This window comes from Manacus candei, unplaced genomic scaffold (genome assembly GCF_025592945.1).
Source record: "Manacus candei isolate 608988 ecotype Guabito, Panama unplaced genomic scaffold, ASM2559294v1 h1tg000282l, whole genome shotgun sequence".
Classification (NCBI taxonomy): domain Eukaryota; kingdom Metazoa; phylum Chordata; class Aves; order Passeriformes; family Pipridae; genus Manacus; species Manacus candei.
This window is the reverse complement of record NW_026138330.1, coordinates 1-27,643: the sequence shown is the minus strand read 5'-3', so window position 1 is coordinate 27,643 and position 27,643 is coordinate 1. Positions and strand designations below refer to the sequence as shown.

Sequence of the window (27,643 nt, the reverse complement as noted above, 5' to 3'; positions counted from 1 at the left end):
ATGGCGGCGCCCTCGCCGGCTTCATCCGCCCTCAACAAACATGGCGCCGCCCACACCTCTTTTCCCGCCCTTCCCCAAAATGGCGCCGCCCACACCCAACATGGCGCCCGCATTCACTCAACGCGCGCTTTGCCCTCACCCAAAATGGCGCCCGCGCCCTCAGCGCCCCCCCGGCGCCGCTTCGCTCTGATTGGCCGCGCCTGCCCTCCCTTTGCGCTGATTGGCTCCGCGCCCGGAAGTGGCGGCGGCGGCTTCATGTGGTGGCGATGGCGGGCGGCGCGTGTCCGGGGTAAGTTTGGGGGTCCTCGAGGGGAGGATTTCGGGGGGTCCGGGGCCTTCCCGCTCTCATTCCCTGTTTTCCCGCAGCGCACGGACCCCTTTCCTGGGCCCGCCCCGGTGCCGAGGCCCAGAGTGAAGCGATTCCTGAGGGGAGCGGCGGAAAAGGCGGTAAAAGGGGGGGGGTGTTGAGGGTCTCGGAGGGTTTTTTTGGGGGGTTTTGGGGGGAAACTGGGGGGTCACAGAGTTTGGGGCGGCGTTGGGGGGGTCACAGAAGGGTTTGAGAGGGGTTGAGGGGGTCACAAGGGGGATTTGGGGGGGTTTGGGAGGGGGTTGAGGGGAATTGAGGGGGTTGGGGGTCATGGGGGGGTTGAGGGGATTTTGGGGGGGTTGGAGGGGTCCTGGGGGGGGGGGTTGGGGGTGAATTGAGGGGGGTTTGGGGGTCTCGAGAGGATTTTGGGGGGGTTTGGGGGTCACAGAGGGGGTTTGGGGGTTTTTTGGGGGGACTGGGGGGAATTGAGGGGGTTTGGGGTCACGGGGAGGGGGTTGAGGGGATTTTGGGGGGTTGAGGGTGAACCGAGGGGGGTTTGGGGGGTCCCGAGGGGATTTCGAGGGGGGTTGGGGGTCACAGAGGGGGTTTGGGGGTTTTTTGGGGGGACTGGGGGGAATTGAGGGGTTTGGGGGTCATGGGGGGAGGTTGAGGGGGATTTTGGGGGTTGGGGGTCCTGGGGGGGGGGTTGGGGGTGAATTGAGGGGGGTTTGGGGGGTCTCGAGAGGATTTTGGGGGGGTTTGGGGGTCACAGAGGGGGTTTGGGGGTTTTTTGGGGGGACTGGGGGGGAATTGAGGGGGTTTGGGGGTCACGGGGAGGGGGTTGAGGGGGATTTTGGGGGGTTGAGGGTGAACCGAGGGGGGTTTGGGGGGTCCCGAGGGGATTTTGGGGGGATTGGGGGTCACGGGGGGGTTTGGGGTTTTTTTGGGGGGATTGGGGGAGAATTGAGGGGTTTGGGGGTCACGGGGGGGGGGTTTGAGGCAAATTTGGGGGGGTTGGGGGGTCCTGGGAGGGGGTTGGAGGTGAATTGAGGGGGTTTGGGGGGTCCCAAAGGGATTTTGGGGGTGTTTGGGGGTCACAGAGGGGGTTTGGGGGGTTTGGGAGGGGGTTGAGGGGAATTGAGGGGTTTGGGGTCACAGGGGGGGTTTGAGGCAGAATTTGGGGGATTCTGGGGGGGGTTGGAGGTGAATTGAGGGGGGTTTGGGGGGTCCCGAGGGGATTTCGAGGGGGGTTGGGGGTCACAGAGGGGGTTTGGGGTTTTTTTGGGGGGACTGGGGGGGAATTGAGGGGGTTTGGGGTCATGGGGAGGAGGTTGAGGGGATTTTGGGGGTTGGGGGGTCCTGGAGGGGGTTTGAGGGTGAACCGAGGGGGGTTTGGGGGGGTCCCGAGGGGATTTTTGGGGGTTTGGGGGTCACAGAGGGGGTTTGGGGGTTTTTTGGGGGGATTGGGGGAGAATTGAGGGAGTTTGGGGGTCACGGGGGGGGGGTTTGAGGCAGAATTTGGGAATTCTGGGGGGGGTTGGAGGTGAATCGAGGGGGGTTTGGGGGGTCCCGAGGGGATTTTGGGGGGGTTTGGGGGTCACAGAGGGGGTTTGGGGGGTGAATTGAGGGAGGTTTGGGGGGTCTGAGGGGTCCTGGGGTGGGAGTTGGGGGGGTTTGGGGGGGGGGAATTGAGGGAGGTTTGGGGGGTCTGAGGGGTCCTGGGTGGGAGTTGGGGGGGTTTGGGGGTCACAGAGGGGGTTTGGGGGTCACAGAGGGGGTTTGGGGGGTCCCGGGGTGGGGGTTGGGGGGATTTGGGGGGTTTTGGGGGGATCTTGGGGATGTTTTTGGGGTCCCAGAGGGGTATTTTGGGGTTAACCCCCCCCCTGTTTTCCCCCCCCCCAGCCCCGCCCCGTGGCCCCCCGGCTCCGCTGGCACCTGAAAAACTTGGAAAAGCGGGGAAAAGGAGGCGGCGGAAAAAGCGGCTCGATGGGAACCCCTCCTGCCCGAGGAGCCGGGGTGAGACACCCCCCAAAACACCCCAAAAAATACCCCAAAACACCCCCCAAAACACCCCCCAAAACACCCCCAAAAATACCCCAAAACACCCCCAAAAATACCTCGAAACTACCCTCAAAAATCCCCCCAAACACCCCCCAAAATACCCCCAAACACCCCCCAAAATACCCCAAAAGACCCCCAAAAATACCCCCAAACACCCCCCAAAATACCCCAAAAGACCCCCAAAAATACCCCAAAAGACCCCCAAAAATACCCCAAAAGACCCCCCAAAAAGCCACAAAAAATACCTCAAAACACCCCCAAAAATACCCCCCAAACACCGCCAAAAATACCTCGAAACTACCCCCAAAAATACCCCCAAAAAAACCAAAAAATGCCCCAAAACACCCCCAAAATACCCCAAAAAATACCCTAAAACACCCAAAAAAATACCCCAAAACTACCCCCAAAATACCTCGAAACTACCCCAAAAATACCCCCAAACACCCCCAAAAATACCCTGAAACACCCCCCAAAAATACCCCAAAACACCCACCAAAATACCCCAAAACACCCCCCCCAAAAATACCCCCAAAACACTCCCAAAATGCCTCAAAAACCACCCCAAATCCCTGGGGCTGATCCCAAATCCCAGTGGATGATCCCAAATCCCTCTGGATGATCCCAAATCCCCGAGGATGATCCCAAATCCCTCTGGATGATCCCAAATCCATTGGGATGATCCCAAATCCCTGGGGATGATCCCAAATCCCTCTGGATGATCCCAAATCCATTGGGATGATCCCAAATCCCTGGGGCTGATCCCAAATCCCTGGGGATGATCCCAAATCCCTGAGGTTGATCCCAAATCCCTGGGGATGATCCCAAATCTCTGGGGATGATCCCAAATCCCTCTGGATGATCCCAAATCTCTCTGGATGATCCCAAATCCCTGGGGATGATCCCAAATCCCAGTGGATGATCCCAAATCCCTGGGGATGATCCCAAATCCCTGGGGATGATCCCAAATCCCTGGGGATGATCCCAAATCCTTGGGGATGATCCCAAATCCCCGAGGATGATCCCAAATCCCAGTGGATGATCCCAAATCCCTGGGGATGATCCCAAATCCCTGGGGATGATCCCAAATCCCTGGGGATGATCCCAAAATCCATTGGGATGATCCCAAATCCTTGGGGCTGGTCCCAAATCCCTGGGGCTTATCCCAAATCCCTGGGGATGATCCCAAATCTCTCAGGATGATCCCAAATCCCTCTGGATGATCCCAAATCCCTCTGGATGGTCCCAAATCCCTGGGGCTGATCCCAAATCGCTGGGGATGATCCCAAATCCCTGGGGATGATCCCAAATCCCTCTGGATGATCCCAAATCCTTGGGGCTGATCCCAAATCCCTGGGGCTGATCCCAAATCCCTGTGGATGATCCCAAATCTCTCTGGATGATCCCAAATCCCTGGGGCTGATCCCAAATCCCAGTGGATGATCCCAAATCCCTTGGGATGATCCCAAATCCCTGGGGATGATCCCAAATCCCTTGGGATGATCCCAAATCCCTCTGGATGATCCCAAATCCCTCTGGATAGTCCCAAATCCCTGGGGATGATCCCAAATCCCTGGGGATGATCCCAAATCCCTGGGGATGATCCCAAATCCCTCTGGATGATCCCAAATCCTTGGGGCTGATCCCAAATCCCTGGGGCTGATCCCAAATCCCTCTGGATGATCCCAAATCTCTCTGGATGATCCCAAATCCCTGGGGCTGATCCCAAATCCCTGTGGATGATCCCAAATCCCTGGGGATGATCCCAAATCCCTGGGGCTGATCCCAAATCCCTGGGGATGATCCCAAATCCTTGGGGATGATCCCAAATCCCTGGGGCTGATCCCAAATCCCTCTGGATGATCCCAAAATCAATCAGGATGATCCCAAATCCCTGGGGATGATCCCAAATCCCTGGGGCTGATCCCAAATCCCTCTGGATGATCCCAAATCCCTGGGGCTGATCCCAAATCCCTGTGGATGATCCCAAATCCCTGGGGCTGATCCCAAATCCCTGGGGATGATCCCAAATCCCTGGGGATGATCCCAAATCCATTGGGATGATCCCAAATCCCTGGGGATGATCCCAAATCTCTCTGGATGATCCCAAATCCCTGGGGCTGATCCCAAATCCCTCTGGATGATCCCAAATCCTTGGGGCTGATCCCAAATCCCTGGGGATGATCCCAAATCCCTTGGGATGATCCCAAAATCAATCAGGATGATCCCAAATCCCTGGGGCTGATCCCAAATCCCTGGGGCTGATCCCAAATCCCTGGGGCTGATCCCAAATCCCTTGGGATGATCCCAAATCCCTGGGGCTGATCCCAAATCCCTGGGGATGATCCCAAATCCCTGGGGCTGATCCCAAATCCTTGGGGATGATCCCAAATCCCTCTGGATGATCCCAAATCCCTGGGGTTGATCCCAAATCCCTGGGGCTGATCCCAAATCCCTGGGGCTGATCCCAAATCCCTGGGGATGATCCCAAATCCCTGGGGCTGATCCCAAATCCCTGGGGATGATCCCAAATCCTTGGGGCTGATCCCAAATCCCTGGGGCTGATCCCAAATCCCTCTGGATGATCCCCAATCCCTGGGGATGATCCCAAATCCCTGGGGATGATCCCAAAATCCATTGGGATGATCCCAAATCCCAGTGGATGATCCCAAATCCCTGGGGCTGATCCCAAATCCCTCTGGATGATCCCAAATCCCTGGGGCTGATCCCAAATCCCTCTGGATGATCCCAAATCCCTGGGGATGATCCCAAATCCCTGGGGCTGATCCCAAATCCCCCTGTAGGTTCCTGGAGCCGGAGCCAGGCCAGGACCCCACGAGCATCTCCCAGCGGGAAATCGCCGAGGCCGTGGACGTGGCCGCTGCCAGCAAGGTGGGAAAACTGGGAATGGGGAGGGGAAAATGGGAATGGGGCGGGAAAAATGGGATTTGGGGGGGGAAAATGGGATTTGGGGGGGAAAGAATGGGATTTGGGGGGGGGAAAAATGGGATTGGAGAGGGAAAAATGGGATTTGGGGGGGAAAGGGGGATTTGGGGGGGGGAAAAGGGGATTTGGGGGAGGAAAGAATGGGATTTGGGGGGGGAAAGAATGGGATTTGGGGTGGGAAAATGGGATTTGGGGGTGGGAAATGGGATTGGAGAGGGAAAAATGGGATTGGGAAAAATGGGATTGGGAGGGGGAAAGATGGGATTTGGGGGGGAAAAATGGGATTTTGGGGGGGAAACTGGGATTTGGGGGGAAAATGGGATTGGGGGAAAAATGGGGATTTGGGGGGGAAAATTGGATTTGGGGGAAAATCAGGGATTTGGGGGGAAAAATGGGATTTGGAGGGGAAAAATGGGGATTTGGGGGGGGGAAAAAATGGGATTTGGGGGGGAAAAATGGGATTTGGGGGGGAAAATGGGGATTTGGGGGGGAAAAATGGGAATGGGGCGGGAAAAATGGGATTTGAGGGGGGAAAAAGGGGGTTTTGGGGGGGAAAATGGGATTTGGGAGGGAAAATGGGATTGGGGGAAAATGGGGATTTGGGGGGGGGAAAATGGGATTTCGGGGGAAAATGGGATGGGGGAAAAATGGGATTTGGGGGGAAAAAAGGGGGATTTGGGGGGGGGAAATGGGATTTGGGGGGGAAAATGGGGGATTTGGGGGGCAAAAAGGGGATTTGGGGGGGGAAAATGGGGATTTGGGGGGGGAAAACTGGGATTTGGGGGGGGGAAAATGGGATTGGAGAGGGAAAAATGGGAATGGGGCAGGAAAAATGGGATTTGGGGGGGGAAATGGGGATTTGGGGGGGGAAAATGGGATTTGGGGTGGGGAAAATGGGATTTGGGGGGGGAAATGGAATTTTGGGGGGGAAATCAGGGTTTTTTGAGGGGAAAATGGGATTTGGGGGAGGAAATGGGATTTTGGGGGGGGAAAATGGGATTGGAGAGGGAAAAATGGGGTTGGGAAAAATGGGATTTGGGGGGGGAAATGGGATTTTGGGGGGAAATGGGATTTGGGGGGAAAATGGGAATGGGAGGGGGAAAGATGGGATTTGGGGGGGGGAAATGGGATTTGGGAGGGGAAAATGGGATTTGGGAGGGGAAATCAGGGATTTGGGGGGAAAATGGGATTTGGGAGGGAAAAATGGGATTGGGGGGGAATAAAGGGACATTTGGGGGAGTGGGAAGGGGGTTTGGGGGAAAAGCTGGAATTTTGGTGGTGGAGAAAGGGAATTTTGAGGGGGAATTTTTGAGGGAGGAAAAGGGAAATTTGGGGGAATCTTTTGGGGAAAAAGGGGTTTTTTTTTGGGAAAAAAGGGATTTTTTTGGGGGGGAAAAGGGATTTTTTGGGGGGAAAAGGGATTTTTTTTGGGGGGGAAAAGAGATTTTTTTGGGGGGGAATTTTTGGGAGAAAGGGGATTTTTTTGGGGAAAAGGTCATTTTTGGGGTGAAAAAGGTCATTTTTGGGTCCCCCCCCAGCACTTTGAGCTGCGCCTGGAGCAGTTCGGGCCCTACAGGGTGGATTATACCCGGAATGGCAGGTCAGTGACACCAGTACGGACCAGTATAGACCAGTATAGACCAGTATAGACCACTATAGACTAGTATAGACCAGTGTAGACCAGTGTAGACCAGTGTAGACCAGTATAGGCCAGTATAGACCAGTATAAACCAGTGTAGACTAGTATAGACCAGTATAAACCAGTATAAACCAGTGTAGACCAGTATAGACCAGTGTAGACCAGTATAGACCAGTATAGACCAGTATAAACCAGTGTAAACCAATATAGAGCAGTATAGACCAGTGTAGACCAGTCTAAACCAGTATAGACCAGTATAAACCAGTATAGACCAGTATAGACCAGTATAAACCAGTATAGACCAGTATAGAGCAGTATCACCCCCAGTGCCCCCCCTGAGCTGCCGGGACCCCCCAAAACCCCCTCAAACCCCCCCAGTCCCTCCCAGTGCCTCCCAGTGCCTCCCAGTCCCTCCCAGTCCCTCCCAGTCCCCTCCCAGTCCCTCCCAGTCCCTTCCCAGTCCCTCCCAGTTCCCACCCAGTCCTTCCCAGTCCCTCCCAATCCCCTCCCAGTTCCCTCCCAGTCCTTCCCAGTTCCCACCCAGTCCCTCCCAGTCCCTCCCAATCCCCTCCCAGTCCCTCCCAGTGCCTCCCAATCCCCTCCCAGTGCCTCCCAGTCCCTCCCAGTGCCTCCCAGTCTCTCCCAGTCCCTCCCAGTGCCCCCCAATTCCCTCCCAGTCCCTCCCAGTCCCTCCCAGTCCCTCCCAGTCCCTCCCACCCCACAGGTACCTGCTGCTGGGGGGTCAGAGGGGCCACGTGGCTGCCCTGGACTGGGGCTCCCAGTCCCTCCCAGTCCCTCCCAGTGCCCCCCAATTCCCTCCCAGTCCCTCCCAGTCCCTCCCAGTGCCCCCCAATTCCCTCCCAGTCCCTCCCAGTCCCTCCCAGTGCCCCCCAATTCCCTCCCAGTCCCTCCCAGTTCCCACCCAGTCCCTCCCAATCCCCTCCCACTCCCATCCCAGTCCCTCCCAGTCCCTCCCAGTGCCTCCCAATCCCCTCCCAGTCCCTCCCAGTGCCTCCCAGTCTCTCCCAGTCCCTCCCAGTCCCTCCCAGTTCCCCCACCCCACAGGTACCTGCTGCTGGGGGGTCAGAGGGGCCACGTGGCCGCCCTGGACTGGAACTCCAAGAGGCTCCTGAGCGAGTTCAACGTCCTGGAGACCATCAACGACCTCACGTGGGACTGGGAGCACTGGGAGAGACTGGGAGGGACTGGGAGGGGGCACTGAGATACACTGGGAGCACTGGGAGGGGCTGGGAGGGACTGGGAGGGACTGGGAGGGACTGGGAGGGACTGGGATGGGAGTGGGAAGGGATTGGGAGGGACTGGGACAAGATTGGGAGGGACTGGGAGGGACTGGGATGGGAGTGGGAGGGGATTGGGAGGGACTGGGAGGGACTGGGAGAGAGTGGGAGGGACTGGGAGGGGAGTGGGGGGCACTGGGAGGGACTGGGAGGGGATTGGGGGGCACTGGGAGGGGATTGGGGGGCACTGGGAGGGGATTGGGGGGCACTGGGAGGGGATTGGGGGGCACTGGGAGGGGATTGGGGGGCACTGGGAGGGACTGGGAGGGGATTGGGGGGCACTGGGAGGGGATTGGGGGGCACTGGGAGGGGATTGGGGGGCACTGGGAGGGACTGGGAGGGGATTGGGGGGCACTGGGAGAGAGTGGGAGGGACTGGGAGGGGAGTGGGGGGGAGTTGGAGGGACTGGGAGGCACTGGGAGGGGAGTGGGGGGCACTGGGAGGGACTGGGAGAGGGAATGGGAGGGAACTGGGGACACTGGGATGGGACTGGGAGGGGACTGGGAGCCACTGGGAGAGACTGGGAGGGCACTGGGAAGGGAATGGGGGCACTGGGAGGGCACTGGGAGAGACTGGGAGGGGAGTGGGGGGGATTGGGAGGGACTGGGAGGCACTGGGGGCTGGATTTGGGCCCCAAACCCCCTTTTTGGTCCCCAAATCCCCATTTTTTCCCCTAAAATCCCCCTAAAATCTACGTTCTTTTCCCCTAAAATCCCCATTTTTTCCTCTAAAATCCCCCTAAAATCCCCATTTTTCCCCCTAAAATCCCCATTTTTTCTTCCTAAACCCCCCGTTTTCCCTTCTAAAATTCTCATTTTTTCCCATTAAACCCCCATTTCTGGTCATAAATCCCCATTTTTCCTCCTAAAATCCCCATTTTTTCCCCTAAAATCCCCATTTTTCCCTTAAAATCCCCATTTTTTCCCTAAAATCCCCATTTTTCCTTCTAAAATCCCCATTTTTTCCCATAAAATCCACCTAAAATCCCCATTTTTTCTCCTAAAATCCCCTTTTTTCCTTCTAAAACCTCATATTTTTGGTCATAAAATCCATTTTTTCCCCATAAAATCCCCATTTTTTCCCCAGAAAACATCCCCTTTTTTCCCTAAAATCCCCATTTTTCCCCCTAAAATCCCCATTTTTCCTTCTAAAATCCCCATTTTTCTTCTTAAAACCCCATTTTCCCTTCTAAAATTTTCATTTTTTCCTCTAAAATCCCCATTTTTCCCCCTAAAATCCCCATTTTTTCCTCTAAAATCCCCATTTTTTCCCCTAAAATCCCCCTAAAATCCCCATTTTTCCCCCTAATATCCCCATTTTTTCTTCCTAAAACCCCATTTTCCCTTCTAAAATTCTCATATTTTTTCCCATTAAACCCCCATTTTTCCCCCTAAAATCCCCATTTTTCCCCCTAAAATCCCCATTTTTCCCCCTAAAATCCCCATTTTTCCCCCTAAAATCCCCATTTTTCCTCCTAAAATCCCCATTTTTTTTCCCTAAAATCCCCATTTTTCCCCCTAAAATCCCCATTTTTCCCCCTAAAATCCCCATTTTCCCCCCTAAAATCCCCATTTTCCCCCCTAAAATCCCCATTTTTCCCCCTAAAATCCCCATTTTTACCCCTAAAATCCCCATTTTTCCTTCTAAAATCCCCATTTTTCTTCTTAAAACCCCATTTTCCCTTCTAAAATTTTCATTTTTTCCTCTAAAATCCCCATTTTTTCCCCCTAAAATCCCCATTTTCCCCCTAAAATCCCCATTTTTCCCCTAAAATCCCCATTTTTCCCCCTAAAATCCCCATTTTTTTTCCCTAAAATCCCCATTTTTCCCCCTAAAATCCCCATTTTTTCCCCCTAAAATCCCCATTTTCCCCCCTAAAATCCCCATTTTTTCATCTAAAATCCCCCTAAAATCCCCATTTTTTTCCCTAAAACCCCCATTTTTTCCTCCTAAAATCCCCATTTTTCCCCCTAAAATCCCCGTTTTTCCCCCTAAAATCCCCATTTTTTTCTCCCTAAACCCCCATAAAATCCCATTTTTCCCCCTAAAATCCCCTTTTCCCCATTTCCCCCAGGTGGCTGCACAGTGAGTCCCTGCTGGCGGTGGCCCATTTTTCCCCTAAAATCCCCATTTTCCCCCTAAAATCCCCATATTTTCTCCTAAACCCCCCATTTTTCCCCCTAAAATCCCCATTTTTTCCCCTAAAATCCCCATTTTTCCCCCTAAAATCCCCATTTTTCCCCCTAAAATCCCCATTTTTTTCCCCTAAAATCCCCATTTTTCTTCTTAAACCCCCATTTTCCCTTCTAAAATTCTCATTTTTTTCCCATTAAACCCCCATTTCTGGTCATAAAATCCCCATTTTTCCTCCTAAAATCCCCATTTTTTCCCCTAAAATCCCCATTTTTCCCTTAAAATCCCCATTTTTCCTTCTAAAATCCCCATTTTTTCCCATAAAATCCTCCTAAAATCCCCATTTTTTCTCCTAAAATCCCCTTTTTTCCTTCTAAAACCTCATATTTTTGGTCATAAAATCCATTTTTTTCCCCATAAAATCCCCATTTTTCCCCCTATCCCCATTTTTCCCCTAAAATCCCCAATTTTCCCCCCTAAAATCCCCATTTTTCCCCCTTTTCCCCATTTTTCCCCCTAAAATCCCCATTTTTCCCCTAAAATCCCCATTTTTTTCCCCCCAAACCCCCATAAAATCCCATTTTTCCCTCTAAAATCCCCTTTTCCCCAATTTTCCCCCAGGTGGCTGCACAGTGAGTCCCTGCTGGCGGTGGCCCATTTTTCCCCTAAAATCCCCATTTTCCCCCTAAAATCCCCATATTTTCTCCTAAACCCCCCATTTTTTCCCCTAAAATCTCATTTTTCCCCCTAAAATCCCCATTTTTTCCTCTAAAGTCCTCCTAAAATCCCCATTTTTCCCCTAAAATCCCCATTTTTCCCCCTAAAATCCCCATTTTTTTCCCCCTAAACCCCCATAAAATCCCATTTTTCCCCCTAAAATCCCCTTTTCCCCAATTTTCCCCCAGGTGGCTCGCACAGTGAGTCCCTGCTGGCGGTGGCCCAGCGCCGCTGGCTCCACGTCTACGACTCCCAGGGGCTGGAGCTCCACGTGCTCCCCAAATTCCCGGGAATTCTGCGCCTCCAGTTCCTGCCCTTCCACTTCCTGCTCGTCACCACCCGTGAGTCGCCCCCCAGACCCCATTCCCACCCTTTTCTACCCAATTTCTCTTATTTTTGGGTCAATAGTTGTCATTTTTTACTCAATTTTGGTCATTTCTGGGCCATTTCCCTCATTTTTTACCCAATTTCCCTCATTTTCTACCCAATTTCCCTCAGTTTTGGGTCAATAGTTGTCATTTTTTACTCAATTTTGGTCATTTTTGGGCCAATTTCCTTCATTTTTTACCCAATTTCCCTCATTTTTTGATCAATATTTGTAATTTTTTTTACCCAGTTTTGGTCATTATTCGGCCAATTAATCTCATTTTTGGGTCAATATTTGCCATTTTTAGCCAATTTCTCTCATTTTTTGGTCAATATTGGTAATTTTTCACTCCAATTTTGGTCATTTTTTTACCCAATTTTGGTCATTTTTTTACCCAATTTTGGTCATTTTTTTACCCAATTTCCATCATTTTTTACCCAATTCCCACCCTTTTTTACCCAATTTCCCTCAGTTTTTGGTCAATATTTGTCATTTTTTACCCCAATTTCCATCATTTTTTGGTCAATATTTGTCATTTTTTAGCCAATTTCCCTCATGTTTTACCCAATTTCCCTCATTTTTTACCCAATTTCCCTCAGTTTTTACCCAATTTCCCCCAGTTTTGGGTCAATAGTTGTCATTTTTTACTCAATTTTGGTCATTTTTGGGCCAATTTCCTCATTTTTTACCCCAATTTCCCTCATTTTTTACCCAATTTCCATCATTTTTTACCCAATTTCCATCATTTTTTTTAATCAATATTTGTCATTTTTTAACTAATTTTGGTCATTTTTTACCCAATTTCTGTCACTTTTTGATCAATATTTGTAATTTTTTACCCAATTTTCGTATTATTTGGCCAATTTCCATCATTTTTTGGTCAATATTTGTCATTTTTTACCCAATTTCCCTCATGTTTTACCCCAAACATTTCTCTCACTTTTTACCCAATTTCTCTCACTTTTTACCCAATTTCTCTCATTTTTTACCCCAATTTCCTCCAGTTTTGGTCAATATTTGTCATTTTTTACCCAATTTCAGTAATTTTTGGCCAATTTCTGAGATTTTTGGTCAATATTTGTCATTTTTTAACCAATTTCCCTCATTTTTTACCCAATTTCCATCATTTTTTACCCAATTTCCATCATTTTTTACCCAATTTCCATCATTTTTTACCCAATTTCCATCATTTTTTACCCAATTTCCATAGTTTTTTTGATCAATATTTGTAATTTTTTATCTAATTTTGGTCATTTTTTACCCAATTTCCCTCAGTTTTTGGTCAATATTTGTCATTTTTTAGCCAATTTCCCTCATTTTTACCCAATTTTTGTTGTTCTTTTACCCAATTTCCCTCATTTTTTGGTCAATATTTGTCATTTTTTACCTAATTTGGTCATTTTTTACCCAATTTTCCTCAATTTTTTACCCAGTTTCTCTCATTTTTACCCAATTTCCATCAATTTTTATCCAATTTCCATCATATTTTGCTCAATAATTGTTATTTTTTATCTAATTTTTCTGATTTTTTACCCAATTTCCGTCACTTTTTGATCAATATCTGTAATTTTTTACTTAGTTTTGGTCATTATTTGGCCAATTTCTGTCATTTTTGGTCAATATTTGTCATTTTTTACCCAATTTCCCTCATGTTTTACCCAAACATTCCTCTCACTTTTTACCCAATTTCTGTCATTTTTTACCCAATTTCCATCATTTTTTGGTCAATATTTGTAATTTTTTACCCAATTTTGGTCATTTTTTAGCCAACTTACGTCTTTTTTACCTAATTTCCCACATTTTACCCAATTTTCCTCAGTTTTTACCCAATTTCTGTTACTTTGTATTTAATTTCCATAAGTTTTTACCCAATTCCATAATTTTTTACTTAATTTTCATAATTTTTTACCCAATTTCCATCATTTCTATGCCATTTCTGTCAACTTTTATTCCAACTTCTCTCATTTTTTACCCAATTTCCACTATTTTTTACCCAATTTCCATCAATTTTAACCCAATTTCCCTCCTTTTTTACCCAATTTCTACCATTTTTTGGTCAATGTTTGTCATTGGCCACTTTTGATTATTTTTGGCCGATTTTGACACTTTTGGCCAATTTGGGCCAATTTTGTTCATTCTTGGCCAATATTGGTCAGTTTGGGCCAATTAAGGTAATTTTTTGCCCATTTTTCCCCATTTTTTCCATTTTTCCCCATTTTTCCAATTTTCCCCCCATTTTCCCATTTTTTCCCCATTTTCCCCCATTTTCCCCCATTTTTCCCCATTTTCCCCCATTTTTTCCCCATTTTTCCCCATTTTTCCCTCTTTTCCCTCTTTTTTCCCATTTTTTTCCCTTTACCCCCCTTTCCCATTTTTTCCCACATTTTTCTCTATTTTTCCCTCATTTTTCCTTATTTTTCTCGTTTTTTCCAATTTTTCCTCATTTTTTCCATTTTTCCCTATTTCCCCCCATTTTTTCTCTATTTTTCCCCATTTTTTCCCCATTTTTGACCCATTTTCTCCATTTTTGGTCCATTTTCCCCATTTTTTCCCCATTTTTTCCCCATTTCTGACCCATTTTTTCCCCATTTTTCCTCATTTTTCCCCATTTTTTCCCTATTTCCCCCATTTTTTCTCTATTTTTCCCCATTTTTTCCCCCATTTCTGACCCATTTTTTCCCCATTTTTTCCTCATTTTTCCCCATTTTTTCCCATTTTTCCCCGTTTTTTTCCCGTTTTCCCCTGTTCTTTCCCCAGAGCGAGCTGGGATTGCTCCAATCCCTGGACATGTCCCTAGAGAAGGAGGTGTCCCCACTCTTGACACATTTCTGACCCATTTTCTCCCATTTTTGGTCAATTTTTCCCATTTTTCACCGTTTTTTCCCATTTTTTCACCGTTTTTCCCCGTTTTTTTCCCGTTTTCCCCTGTTTTTTCCCCAGAGCGAGCTGGGGCTGCTGCAGTTCCTGGATGTATCCATAGGGAAGGAGGTGCCCCCACTCTTGGCCCATTTTTGACCCATTTCTGACCCATTTTCTCCCATTTTTGGTCCATTTTCCCCATTTTTTTACCGTTTTTTTCCCATTTTTTCCCCGTTTTTCCCCGTTTTTTCCCGTTTTCCCCTGTTTTTTCCCCTGTTTTCTCCCCAGAGCGAGCTGGGGCTGCTGCAGTTCCTGGACATGTCCCTAGAGAAGGAGGTGTCCCCACTCTTGACCCATTTTTGACCCATTTTCTCCCATTTTTGGTCAATTTTCCCCATTTTTGGTCAATTTTTCACCGTTTTTCCCCGTTTTTTCCCGTTTTCCCCTGTTTTCTCCCCAGAACGAGCTGGGATTGCTCCAATCCCTGGACATGTCCCTAGAGAAGGAGGTGCCCCCACTCTTGACCCATTTCTGACCCATTTTCTCCCATTTTTGGTCCATTTTCCCCCATTTTTTCACCGTTTTTTCCCATTTTTTCACCGTTTTTCCCCGTTTTTTCCCGTTTTCCCCTGTTCTTTCCCCAGAGCGAGCTGGGATTGCTCCAATCCCTGGACATGTCCCTAGAGAAGGAGGTGCCCCCACTCTTGGCCCATTTTTGGTCCATTTTCTCCCCATTTTTGGTCCGTTTTTCCCATTTTTTCACCGTTTTTTTCCCATTTTTTCACCGTTTTTTTCCCATTTTTTCACCGTTTTTTCCCCCGTTTTTTCCCGTTTTCCCCTGTTTTCTCCCCAGAGCGAGCTGGGGCTGCTGCAGTTCCTGGACGTGTCGGTGGGGAAGGAGGTGTCCACGCTCCGGCCCCGCTGCGGCCGCTTGGCCGTGATGGCCCAAAATCCCCACAACGCCCTCGTCCACCTGGGACACCCCAACGGTGGGGGATTCCCGGGATACGGGGGGGATTCCCGGGATTTGGGGGGAATTCCCGGGATTTGGGGGGAATTCCCGGGATTTGGGGGCGTCCTGAGGAAATTGGGGGGTTCCTGAGGAAATTGGGGGGGTTCCTGATGGGATTTGGGGGGATTTTAGTTGAATTTTGGGGGGGTTCCCGATGGATTTTTGGGGGTTCCTGAGGAAATTTGGGGGTTCCTGATGGGTTTTGGGGGGATTTTAATTGAATTTTAGGGGGTTTCTGGGGGAATTTTGGGGATTCCCGATGGATTTTTGGGGGTTCCTGAGGAAATTTGGGGTTTCCTGGTGGGTTTTGGGGGGATTTTAATTGAATTTTAGGGGGTTTCTGGGGGAATTTTGGGGATTCCCGATGGATTTTTGGGGGTTCCTGAGGAAATTTGGGGGTTCCTGATGGGTTTTGGGGGGATTTTAATTGAATTTTAGGGGGTTTCTGGGGGAATTTTGGGGATTCCCGATGGATTTTTGGGGGTTCCTGAGGAAATTTGGGGGTTCCTGATGGGTTTTGGGGGGATTTTAATTGAATTTTAGGGGGTTTCTGGGGGAATTTTGGGGATTCCTGATGGATTTTTGGGGGTTCCTGAGGAAATTTTGGGGGTTCCTGATGGGTTTTGGGGGGATTTTAATTGAATTTTAGGGGGTTTTCTGGGGGAATTTTGGGGATTCCCGATGGATTTTTGGGGGTTCCTGAGGAAATTTGGGGGTTCCTGGTGGGTTTTGGGGGGATTTTAATTGAATTTTAGGGGGTTTCTGGGGGAATTTTGGGGATTCCCGATGGATTTTTGGGGGTTCCTGAGGAAATTTGGGGGTTCCTGATGGGTTTTGGGGGGATTTTAATTGAATTTTAGGGGGTTTCTGGGGGAATTTTGGGGATTCCCGATGGATTTTTGGGGGTTCCTGAGGAAATTTGGGGGTTCCTGATGGGTTTTGGGGGGATTTTAATTGAATTTTAGGGGGTTTCTGGGGGAATTTTGGGGATTCCCGATGGATTTTTGGGGGTTCCTGAGGAAATTTGGGGGTTCCTGATGGGTTTTGGGGGGATTTTAATTGAATTTTAGGGGGTTTCTGGGGGAATTTTGGGGATTCCCGATGGATTTTTGGGGGTTCCTGAGGAAATTTGGGGGTTCCTGGTGGGTTTTGGGGGGATTTTAATTGAATTTTAGGGGGTTTCTGGGGGAATTTTGGGGATTCCTGATGGATTTTTGGGGGTTCCTGAGGAAATTTGGGGGTTCCTGATGGGTTTTGGGGGGATTTTAATTGAATTTTAGGGGGTTTCTGGGGGAATTTTGGGGATTCCCGATGGATTTTTGGGGGTTCCTGAGGAAATTTGGGGGTTCCTGATGGGTTTTGGGGGGGTTTTAATTGAATTTTAGGGGGTTTCTGGGGGAATTTTGGGGATTCCCGATGGATTTTTGGGGGTTCCTGAGGAAATTTGGGGGTTCCTGGTGGGATTTAAGGGGATTTTAATTGAATTTTAGGGGGTTTCTGGGGGAATTTTGGGGATTCCTGATGGATTTTTGGGGGTTCCTGAGGAAATTTTGGGGGTTCCTGAGGAAATTTTGGGGGTTCCTGATGGGTTTTGGGGGGATTTTAATTGAATTTTAGGGGGTTTCTGGGGGAATTTTGGGGATTCCCGATGGATTTTTGGGGGTTCCTGAGGAAATTTGGGGGTTCCTGGTGGGATTTAAGGGGATTTTAATTGAATTTTGGGGGAGGTTAATTGAATTTTGAGGGGGGTTTTAATTGAATTTTGCGGGGTTCCTGCTGGAATTTGGGGGATTCCTGATGGAATTTGGGGGCTTCTGGTGGAATTTGGGAAATTCTTAAGGGATTTGGGGGGTTCCTGCTGGAATTTTGGGGGATTCCCGAGGAAATCTGGGGTTTCCCGATGGAATTTTGGGGTTCCCGCTGGAATTTGGGGGTTCCCGCTGGAATTTTGGGGGTTCCCGCTGGAATTTTGGGGGTTTCCCGATGGATTTTGGGGTTTCCTGATGGAATTTTGGGGGGTTCCCAATGGAATTTTGGGGTTTCCTGATGGAATTTTGGGGCCTCCTGATGGATTCTGGGGGGGTTTCTGATGGAATTTTGGGGGTTTCCCGATGGATTTGGGGGTTCCTGTTGCATTTTGGGAGATTCTTAAGGGATTTTGGGGGTTTCCCGCTGGATTTTTGGGGGTTTCCCTGCTGGAATTTTGGGGTTCCCTCGCCCCCAATCCCGCTTTTCCCCCCCCAGGAACGGTTTCCCTGTGGAGCCCCAACGTTGCCGAGCCCGTCAGTCGGATCCTGGCCCACAGAGGGGCCGTCCGGGCCCTGGCCGTGGAACATTCCGGAAGGTACCCGCACTTCCGGGCATTTCCTGGGATTTCCCGGGATTTGGGGGGATTTTGGGGGATTTTTGAGGGATTTTGAGGGATTTTGGGGGGATTTTGGGGGATTTTTGAGGGATTTGGGGGGATTTGAGGGGGATTTTGGGGGGTCCCTGAGGGATTTTGAGGGATTTTGGGGGGGATTTTGGGGGATTTTTGAGGGATTTGGGGGGATTTGAGGGGGATTTTGAGGGGTCCCTGAGGGATTTTGAGGGATTTGGGGGGGATTTTGAGGGATTTAAGGGGATTTTGAGGGATTTTTGAGGGATTTTGGGGGGTCCCTGAGGGATTTGGGGGGGATTTTGAGGGATTTAAGGGGATTCCTGAGGGATTTTGGGAAGTTCCTGAGGGATTTTGGGACGTTCTTGAGGGATTTTGGGGGGATTTTTGAGGGATTTGGGGGGGATTTTGAGGGATTTTGGGAAGGTCCTGATGGATTTGAGAGATCTCTGATGGATTTTGGGGGGATTTTGAGGGATTTTTGAGGGATTTTGGGGGGATTTTGGGGGATTTTTGAGGGATTTTTGAGGGATTTGAGGGGGATTTTGGGGGGTCCCTGAGGGATTTTGAGGGATTTGGGGGGGATTTTGAGGGATTTAAGGGGATTTTGAGGGATTTTTGAGGGATTTTGGGGGGTCCCTGAGGGATTTGGGGGGGATTTTGAGGGATTTAAGGGGATTTTGAGGGATTTTTGAGGGATTTTGGGGGGGTCCCTGAGGGATTTGAGGGGGATTTTGGGGGGATTTTGGGGGATTTTTGAGGGATTTGAGGGGGATTTTGGGGGATTTTTGAGGGATTTGGGGGGATTTGAGGGGGATTTTGAGGGGTCCCTGAGGGATTTTGAGGGATTTGGGGGGGATTTTGAGGGATTTAAGGGGATTTTGAGGGATTTTTGAGGGATTTTGGGGGGGTCCCTGAGGGATTTGGGGGGATTTTGAGGGATTTTGGGGGGATTTTTGAGGGATTTGGGGGGAATTTTAAGGGATTTAAGGGGATTCCTGAGGGATTTTGGGAAGTTCCTGATGGATTTGAGGGGATCTCTGATGGATTTTGGGGGGATTTTTTGAGGGATTTGGTGGGGATTTTTGAGGGGATTTTTGAGGGATTTTGAGGGATTTGAGGGGGATTTTTGAGGGATTTGGTGGGGATTTTGAGGGATTTAAGGGGACTCCTGAGGGATTTTGGGAAGTTCCTGAGGGATCTGGGGGGTCCCTGAGGGATTTTGGGGGGATTTTGAGAGATTTTAGGGGGTTCCTGAGGGATTTGGGGGGGATTTTGAGGGATTTTGGGGGGATTTTGAGGGGATTCTGATGGATTTGGGGGGTTTCCTGGTGGATCTGGGACAAATTCCCCGGGATTTTGGGGGGGGATTTGGATGGATTTTGGGGGGATTTGGATGGATTTTGGGGGGATTCTGAGGGATTTTGAGGGGATTCTGGGGGGATTTGGAGGGATTTTGTGTGGATTTTGGGGGAGTTTTGATGGATTTTGGGGGGATTTTGAGGGGATTTTAAGGGATTTGAGGGATCTCTGATGGATTTGGGGGGGATTTTGATGGATTTTGGGGGATCTTTGATGGATTTGGGGGGGATTTTGAGGGATTTTGAGGGATTTTTTTTGGATTCTGATGGATTTGGAGGGTTCCCTGCTGGATCTGGGACAATCCCCCGGGATTTTTTGGGGGGGATTTTGTGGGGATTTTGGGAGGATTCTGGTGGATTTGGGGAGGATTTTGAGGGATTTGAGGGATCTCTGATGGATTTTGGAGGGAATTTTGATGGATTTTGGGGGGATTCTGACAGACTTTCGGGTTCCCTGCTGGCTCTGGGACAATCCCCTGGGATTTTTGGGGGGGATTTGGATGGATTTTGGGGGGGATTTTTAGGGATTTTTTTGGATTCAGACGGATTTGGGGGTTCCCTGCTGGACCTGGGACAATCCCCCCGGGATTTTGGGGGGATTTGGATGGATTTTTGGGGGGATTTGGATGGATTTTGGGGGGGATTTAGATGGATTTTGGGGGGATTTGGATGGATTTTGGGGGATTTGGATGGATTTTGGGGGGATTTAGATGGATTTTGGGGGGATTTGGATGGATTTTGGGGGATTTGGATGGATTTTGGGGGGATTTGGATGGATTTTGGGGGATTTGGATGGATTTTGGGGGGTTCCCAAGGGATTTTGGGGGGATTTGGAGGGATTTTGTGTGGATTTTGATGGATTTTGGGGGGATTTGGATCGATTTTGGGGTCTCTGATGAATTTTGGGGGGTTCCCAAGGGATTTTGGGGGGATTTGGATCGATTTTGGGGGCATTTGGATGGATTTGGGGGGGATTTGGATGGATTTTGGGGGGATTTGGTTGGATTTTGGGGGGATTTGGATGGATTTTGGGGGGATTTGGTTGGATTTTGGGGGGATTTGGATGGATTTTGAGGGAATTTTGATGGATTTTTGGGGGATTTGGATGGATTTGGGGGGGATTTGGATGGATTTGAGGGGTCTCTGATGAATTTTTTGGGGGTTCCCAAGGGATTTTGGGCGGATTTGGATGGATTTTGGGGGGATTTGGATGGATTTTGGGGGGATTTGGATGGATTTTGGGGGGATTTGGATGGATTTTGGGGGGATTTGGATGGATTTGAGGTGTCTCTGATGAATTTTGGGGGGTTCCCAAGGGATTTTGGGGGGATTTGGTTGGATTTTGGGGGGATTTGGATGGATTTTGGGGTCTCTGATGAATTTTGGGGGGTTCCCAAGGGATTTTGGGGGAATTTGGATGGATTTTGGGGGTATTTGGATCGATTTTTGGGGGATTTGGATGGATTTTGGGGGGATTTGGATGGATTTGAGGGGTCTCTGATGGATTTTGGGGGGATTTGGATGGATTTTGGGGGGATTTGGATGGATTTTGAGGGAATTTTGATGGATTTTGGGGGGATTTGGATGGATTTTGAGGGAATTTTGATGGATTTTGGGGGGATTTGGATGGATTTTGGGGGGATTTGGATGGATTTGAGGTGTCTCTGATGAATTTTGGGGGGATTTGGATGGATTTTGGGGGGATTTGGATGGATTTTGGGGGGATTTGGATGGATTTTGGGGGGATTGGGATGGATTTTGGGGGGATTGGGATGGATTTTGGGGTCTCCCCCCCCTCAGGCTCATGGCCACGTCGGGGCTGGACCGGAAGATCCGGATCTTCGACCTCCGGAATTTCGGGATCCTGCAGGAATGGGGGGGCCCAGCGGGAGCTGCTGCCCTGGAATTCAGCCAGAGGGGGCTCCTGGCGGCCGCCTGCGGGGACCTGCTGCAGGTGGGACCCCCAAAACCACCCCAAAACACCCCTGGGAGCCCCAAAACCAGCCCAAAACACACCTGGGAGCCCCAAAAACAGCCCAAAACACCCCTGGGAGCCCCAAAAACAGCCTTGGGACCCTCAAAAACAGCCTTGGGACCCTCAAAAACACCCCAAAACACCCCTGGGAGCCCCAAAAACAGCCTTGGGACCCCCAAAATCTGCCTCAGGACCCTCAAAAACACCCCAAAACACCTCTGGGAGCCCCAAAACCAGCCTTGGGACCCCCAAAATCTGCCTCAGGACCCCCAAAAACAGCCCAAAACACTCCTGGGAACCCCCAAACCAGCCCAAAATACACCTGGGAGCCCCCAAAACACCCCAAAACACACCTGGGAGCACCAAAAAACACCCCAAGACCCTCAAAAACAGCCCAAAACACTCCTGGGAGCCCCAAAAACAACCCTGGGACCCTCAAAATCTGCCCCAGGACCCCCAAAAACAACCCAAAACACACCTGGGAGCCCCAAAAACACCTCAAAATACACCTGGGAACCCCAAAAACAGCCTTGGGACCCCCAAAATCTGCCCCAGGACCCCCAAAAACAGTCCAAAACACCCCTGGGACCCCCAAAAATACCCCTGGGAACCCCAAAAACTACCCCAAAATACACCTAGGAACCCCCAAAACACCCCTGGGACCCTCAAAAAACACCCCAAAATACACCTGGGAGCCCCAAAAACAGCCTTGGGACCCCAAACCCCTTCTGTGACCCCCCCAAACCCCCTCAAATCCCCCTCAAATTCTCCCAAACCTCCTCAAATCCCTCCCAAACCCCCCCCAAATCCCCTCCAATCTCCCCCAATTCCCCCCCAAACCCTCCTTGTGACCCCCCCAAAGCCCCCAAAATCCCCCTCAAATCCCCCCCAAATCCTCCCAAACCCTCCTTGTGACCCCCCCCAAAGCCCCCAAAATACCCCTCAAATCTCCTCCAAATCCCCCCCAAACCCCCTCAAATCCCCCCCCAAACCCCTTCAAATCTCCCCCAACCCCCCCCTGTGACCCCCCCAAAGCACCCAAAATGCCCCTTCAACCCCCTTAAATCCCCTCAAATCCCCCCAAACCCCCTCAAATCCCCCCCAATTCACCCCAAACCCCCCTTGTGACCCCCCCAAAGCCCCCAAAATCCCCCCCAAACCCCCTCAAATCCCCCCACACCCCCCTCTCAAATCCCCCCCCAAACCCCCTCAAATCCCCCCACACCCCCCTCAAATCCCCCCCCAAAACCCCCTTAAATCCCCCCCAAACCCCCCCAAACCCCCTCAAATCCCCCCCAAATCCCCCCAAACCCCCTCAAATCTCCCCCAAACTCCCCCAAACCCCCTCAAATCCCCCCCAAATCCCCCCCAATCCCCCCAAACCCCCCCAACCCCTCCAAATCCCCCCCAAACCCCCTCAAATCCCCCCCAAATTCCCCCAAACCCCCTCAAATCCCCCCCAATCCCCCCAATCCCCCCAAACCCCCTCAAATCTCCCCCAAACTCCCCCAAACCCCCTCAAATCCCCCCCAAATCCCCCCCAATCCCCCCAAACCCCCTCAAATCCCCCTCAAATCCCCCCCAATCCCCCCAATCCCCCCAAACCCCCTCAAATCTCCCCCAAACTCCCCCAAACCCCCTCAAATCCCCCCCAATCCCCCCAAACCCCCCCAACCCCCCCCAAATCCCCCCAAACCCCCTCCAATCCCTCTCCCCCCCCCCAGGTGTACCCCCAGCTGGGCTCTGGGGGTCTCCCCCCCCGGCACTTCCTGCAGCACCGACCCCCCAAACCCCCCCTGAGCCTCCGGTTCTGCCCCTTCGAGGACGTGCTGGGAGCGGGACACGGGCAGGGCTTCAGCAGCCTGCTCGTGCCAGGTGGGCATTGGGGGGGTTTGGGGGGATTTGGGGGGGTTTGGGGGGGATTTGGGGGGGATTTGAGGGGGTTTGGGGGAGTTTGGGGGGGATTTGAGGGGTTTGGGGGAGATTTGAGGGGGTTTTGGGGGGATTGAGGGGGATTTGGGGGGGACACGGGCAGGGCTTCAGCAGCCTGCTCGTGCCAGGTGGGCATTGGGGGGCACAGGGGGGATTTGGGGGGGTTTGGGGGGGATTTGGGGAAGTTTGGGGGGAATTTGAGGGGGATTTGGGGGGATTTGGGGGGGGATTTTAGGGGGTTTGGGGGGGATTTGAGGGGATTTGGGGGGGATTTTTGGGGACACGGGCAGGGCTTCAGCAGCCTGCTCATGCCAGGTGGGCACTGGGGGGGTTTGGGGGGATTTGGGGGGGATTTGGGGGGGTTTTGGGGGGTTTGGGGGGGATTTGGAGGGGTTTTGGGGGGATTGAGGGGAATTTGGGGGGGATTTGGGGGGACACAGGCAGGGCTTCACCAGCCTGCTCGTGCCAGGTGGGCACTGGGGGGCACAGGGGGGATTTGGGGGGATTTGAGGGGGTTTGGGGGGGATCTGGGGGGGATTGAGGGGAATTTGGGGGGGATTTGAGGGGTTTGGGGGGGGAATTTTGGGAGGATTTGAGGGATTTTGTGGCCCCTTTTTGATGAACCCCGACGGATTTTTTCGGGATCCCCGCTGGATTTTCCCACCCCCCTCCCCCCCAATTTTTCGGGGGCGATTCCTGAGGGGGTTTTTTGGGGTGCTGAGCCCCCCCTGAGCCCACCAAAACCCCCCTCCAGGGGCGGGAGAGCCCAATTTGGACGCCCTGGAAAACAATCCCTACCGGAGCCGCCGCCAGCGCCAGGAGTGGGAGGTGAAGGCGCTGCTGGAAAAGGTGAAAAAGGCGGGGAAAATCCCAAATTTCGGGGCGAAATTCCCAAAATTTGGACCCCAAAGAACTCCCTGACCCCCCAGATCTCCTCTTGAACCCCCAAATTGCCCTCCTGAACCCCCAAATCCCCTCCTGATTCCTCCAAACTCCCCCCAAATCTCTCTGGGTTCTTCCCAAATCCTCTTCTGGGACCCCCCAAAACCCCCCAGCCCTTCCCCAATTCACCTCTGACCCCCCCCAAATCCCCTCTCTGACCCTTCAAGATCCCTTCAAACCCCCCAAAATTCATCTCTGATCCCCCAAATTCCCCTCCTGACCCCTCAAATTCCCCCCCTGAACCCCCAAATCTGCTCCTGATGCCCCCAAATCCCCCTGGATTCCTCTCAAACCCCCCCAGATCCTCCTCTGGGACCCCACAAAATCCCTTCAAACCCCCTTTTTGACCCCAAAATTCCCCTTTTTCCCCAGATTCCAACCGATCTGATCACCCCAGACCCCTCTGTGACCCCCCAAATCCCCCCTGTGACCCCTCAAATCCCCCAAAATTCCCCTTTTTGACTGCAAAATTCCCATTTTTCCCCAGATTCCAGCCAAGCTGATCACCCCAGACCCCTCTGTGACCTCCCAAACCCCCCCAAATCCCCTCTGTGACTCCTCAAACCCCCTCTGTGACCCCAAAATTCCCCTTTTTCCCCAGATTCCAGCCGAACTGATCACCCCAGACCCCCCTGTGACCCCCCAAATCCCCCCTGTGACCCCTCAAATCCCCCAAAATTCCCCTTTTTGACTGCAAAATTCCCATTTTTCCCCAGATTCCAGCCAAGCTGATCACCCCAGACCCCTCTGTGACCCCAAAATTCCCATTTATTCCCAGATTCCAGCCGAACTGATCACCCCAGCCCCCTCTGTGACCCCAAAATTCCCATTTATTCCCAGATTCCAGCTGAACTCATCACCCCAGACCCCTCTGTGACCCCCCAAATCCCCCCTGTGACCCCTCAGACCCCCCTGTGACCCCTCAGACCCCCTTTTTGACCCCAAAATTCCCCTTTTTCCCCAGATTCCAGCCGAGCTGATCACCCCAGACCCGCCCTGCTCTCCCTCGTGGACACGGCCGGGCTGGAGCAGAAGCACCAGGAGAGGATCCAGCGCCTGGTACCTCAAATTTGGGGGGTCCCACCCCCCCAAGTCGGGCTTCAACCCCACCCAGGACACCCCAAATCCCCTCCAAAAGCCCCCAAATCCCCTCCAAAAGCCCCCAAAACACCCCCCTGGGTGCCCAAACCACCCCAGAACCTCCCAAATACACACAGGGACCCCCAAAATCTCCCCAGGACCCCCCAAAACCATCCCAGGACCCCCCAGATACACCCAGGGACCCCCAAAACCACCCCAGGACCCCCCAAATTCACCCAGGGACCCCCAAAACCACCCCAAAACATCCCCCTGGGTGTCCAAATCCACCCCAGGACCCCCCAAATACACACAGGGACCCCCCAAAACCATCCCAGGACCTCCCAAATACACCCAGGGACCCCCAAAACCACCCCAGGACCCCCCCAGGACCCTCCAAATACACCCAGGGACCCCCAAAACCACCCCAGGACCCCTCCAAATGCCCCCAAATCCCCCCCACATGCCCCCGATATCCCATCCAGGACCCCCCAAAGCCACCCCAGGACCCCCTCAGGACCCTCCAAATACACCCAGGGACCCCCAAACTTCCCCCAGAACCCCCCAAACCTCCCCCAAAACCACCCCAGATTCCCCCCAGGACCCCCCAAATTCACCCAGAGACCCCCAAAACCACCCCAGGACACCCCAAATGCCCCCAAATTCCCCCAGATCCCTTCCAGGACCCCCAAAACCACCCCAGGACCCCCCAAATACACCCAGGGACCCCCAAACTTCCCCCAGAACACTCCAAAGTTCCCCCCAAACCACCCCAGAATCCCCCCAGGACCCCCCAAATACACCCAGAGACCCCCAAATTTCCCCCAGAACCCCCCAAAGTTCCCCCAAAACCACCCCAGGACCCCCCCAAATGCCCCCAAATCCCCCCCAAATGCCCCCAGATCCCCTCCAGAACCCCCAAAACCACCCCAGGATCCCCCAAATCCTCCCCAAATCCCCCCCAAATCCCCCCAAATCCCCTCCAGGACTCCCAAAACCACCCCAGGATCCCCCAAATCCTCCCCCAATCCCCCCCAAATGCCCCCAGATCCCCTCCAGGATCCCCCAAAACCACCCCAGACCCCCCCCCAAATGCCCCCAAATCCTCCCCAAATGCCCCCAAATCCCCTCCAGGACCCCCAAAACCATCCCAGGATCCCCCAAATGCCCCCAAATCCCCCCCAAATGCCCCCAGATCCCCTCCAGGACCCCCAAAACCACCCCACGACCCCCCCAATCCTCCCCAAACCCCCTCCAGGTCCCCCCAAACCCCCCCAAATCCTTCCCTCGACCCTCCCAAAGGGGAAGGGTTTTAGGGAGGGGGGTTCCAAGGAGGGGTGGGGGGTGACCCCAAATGTTTGTGTGTCCCCCCCCCCCAGGGCTTCGACCCCCATTCCAAGCCCAAATTCCGGCCCCGGAAGCGCGGGAAGGGCCGGGACCCCCAGCACAGGAAGCGCCAAGTGGCCCACGAGGAGAAGAGGGTGGGGCTGGGGGGGATTTGGGGGGTCCTGGGGGGGATTTGGGAGGACCTGGGGGGGATTTGGGGGGTCCTGGGAGGGTTTGGGGGGGAGTTGAGGGGATTTAGGGGGGACCTGGAGGGGATTTGGGGGGGTTGGGGGGGTCCTGGGGGGTGATTTGGGGGTGTTGGGGGGGCCTGGGGGGCATTTGGGGGTGTTGGGGGGGATTTGAGGGGTCCTGGGGGGGATTTGGGGGGTCCTGGGAGGGTTTGGGGGGGAGTTGAGGGGATTTAGGGGGGACCTGGAGGGGATTTGGGGGGGTTGGGGGGGTCCTGGGGGGTGATTTGGGGGTGTTGGGGGGGCCGGGGGGGCATTTGGGGGTGTTGGGGGGGATTTGAGGGGTCCTGGGGGGGATTTGGGGGGTCCTGGGAGGGTTTAGGGGGAAGTTGAGGGGATTTAGGGGGGACCGGGGGGGATTTGGGGGTGTTGGGGGGGTCCTGGGGGTGATTTGGGGGGGTTGGGGGGGCCTGGGGGGTGATTTGGGGGCGATTTGGGGGGTCTCTGGGGGATTTGGGGGGGTCCTGGGGGGGATTTGGGGGGTCTTGGGGGGGATTTGGGGGCGATTTGGGGGGTCTCTGGGGGATTTGGGGGGGTCCTGGGGGGGATTTGGGGGGGTCCTGGGAGGGTTTGGGGGGGGGTTGAGGGGATTTAGGGAGGACCTGGAGGGGATGTGGGGGGGTTGGGGGGGATTTGGGAGGGGTTGGGGGGTCCTGAAGGGGATTTGGGGGGTCCTGGAAGGGATTTGGGGGGTTTGTGGAGGAGATTTGGGGGGGATTTGGGGGAGGTTTGGGAGGTCCTGGAGGGGATTTGGGGGGTCCTGGGAGGGTTTGGGAGTTGAGGGGATGTGGGGGGGGGGGGTGTCTATGGGGGATTTAGGGGGGTTGGGGGGGATTTAGGGGGGATTTTGGGGGGGTTTTCAGGGGTCTGGGGGGGATTTAGGGAGGATTTGGGAGGATTTAGGGGGGATTTGGGGGGATTTTCAGGGGTCTGGGGGGGATTTGGGGGGATTTAGGGGGGTCTGTGGGGGAATTGGGGGGTCCCAGGGAGGCGGTGGGGGGGATTGGGGGGTCCTGGGGTGTTTTGGGGGGTCCCAAATTTGGGGAGGGGTCCCTTGAACCCCCTTTTC

General features: G+C 52.5%; 1 protein-coding gene across 1 annotated transcript; it reads left to right on the top strand.

Annotated features, from left to right (window-relative positions):
- On the top strand, nucleotides 1-26,481 carry LOC127464851 (WD repeat-containing protein 46-like; the record flags this gene model as incomplete). The annotated part of the gene is given in 15 exon segments (XM_051775305.1): nucleotides 1-447; nucleotides 2,210-2,245; nucleotides 2,247-2,323; nucleotides 5,170-5,257; nucleotides 6,850-6,911; nucleotides 8,016-8,125; nucleotides 11,293-11,443; nucleotides 15,180-15,313; nucleotides 17,581-17,680; nucleotides 20,875-21,028; nucleotides 22,774-22,924; nucleotides 23,736-23,830; nucleotides 24,888-24,918; nucleotides 24,921-24,982; nucleotides 26,380-26,481. Coding segments are annotated over 15 exon segments (1,800 nt in total), but the record flags the coding sequence as incomplete, so codon positions are not given.
- Nucleotides 26,482-27,643: the final 1,162 nt, after the last annotated feature.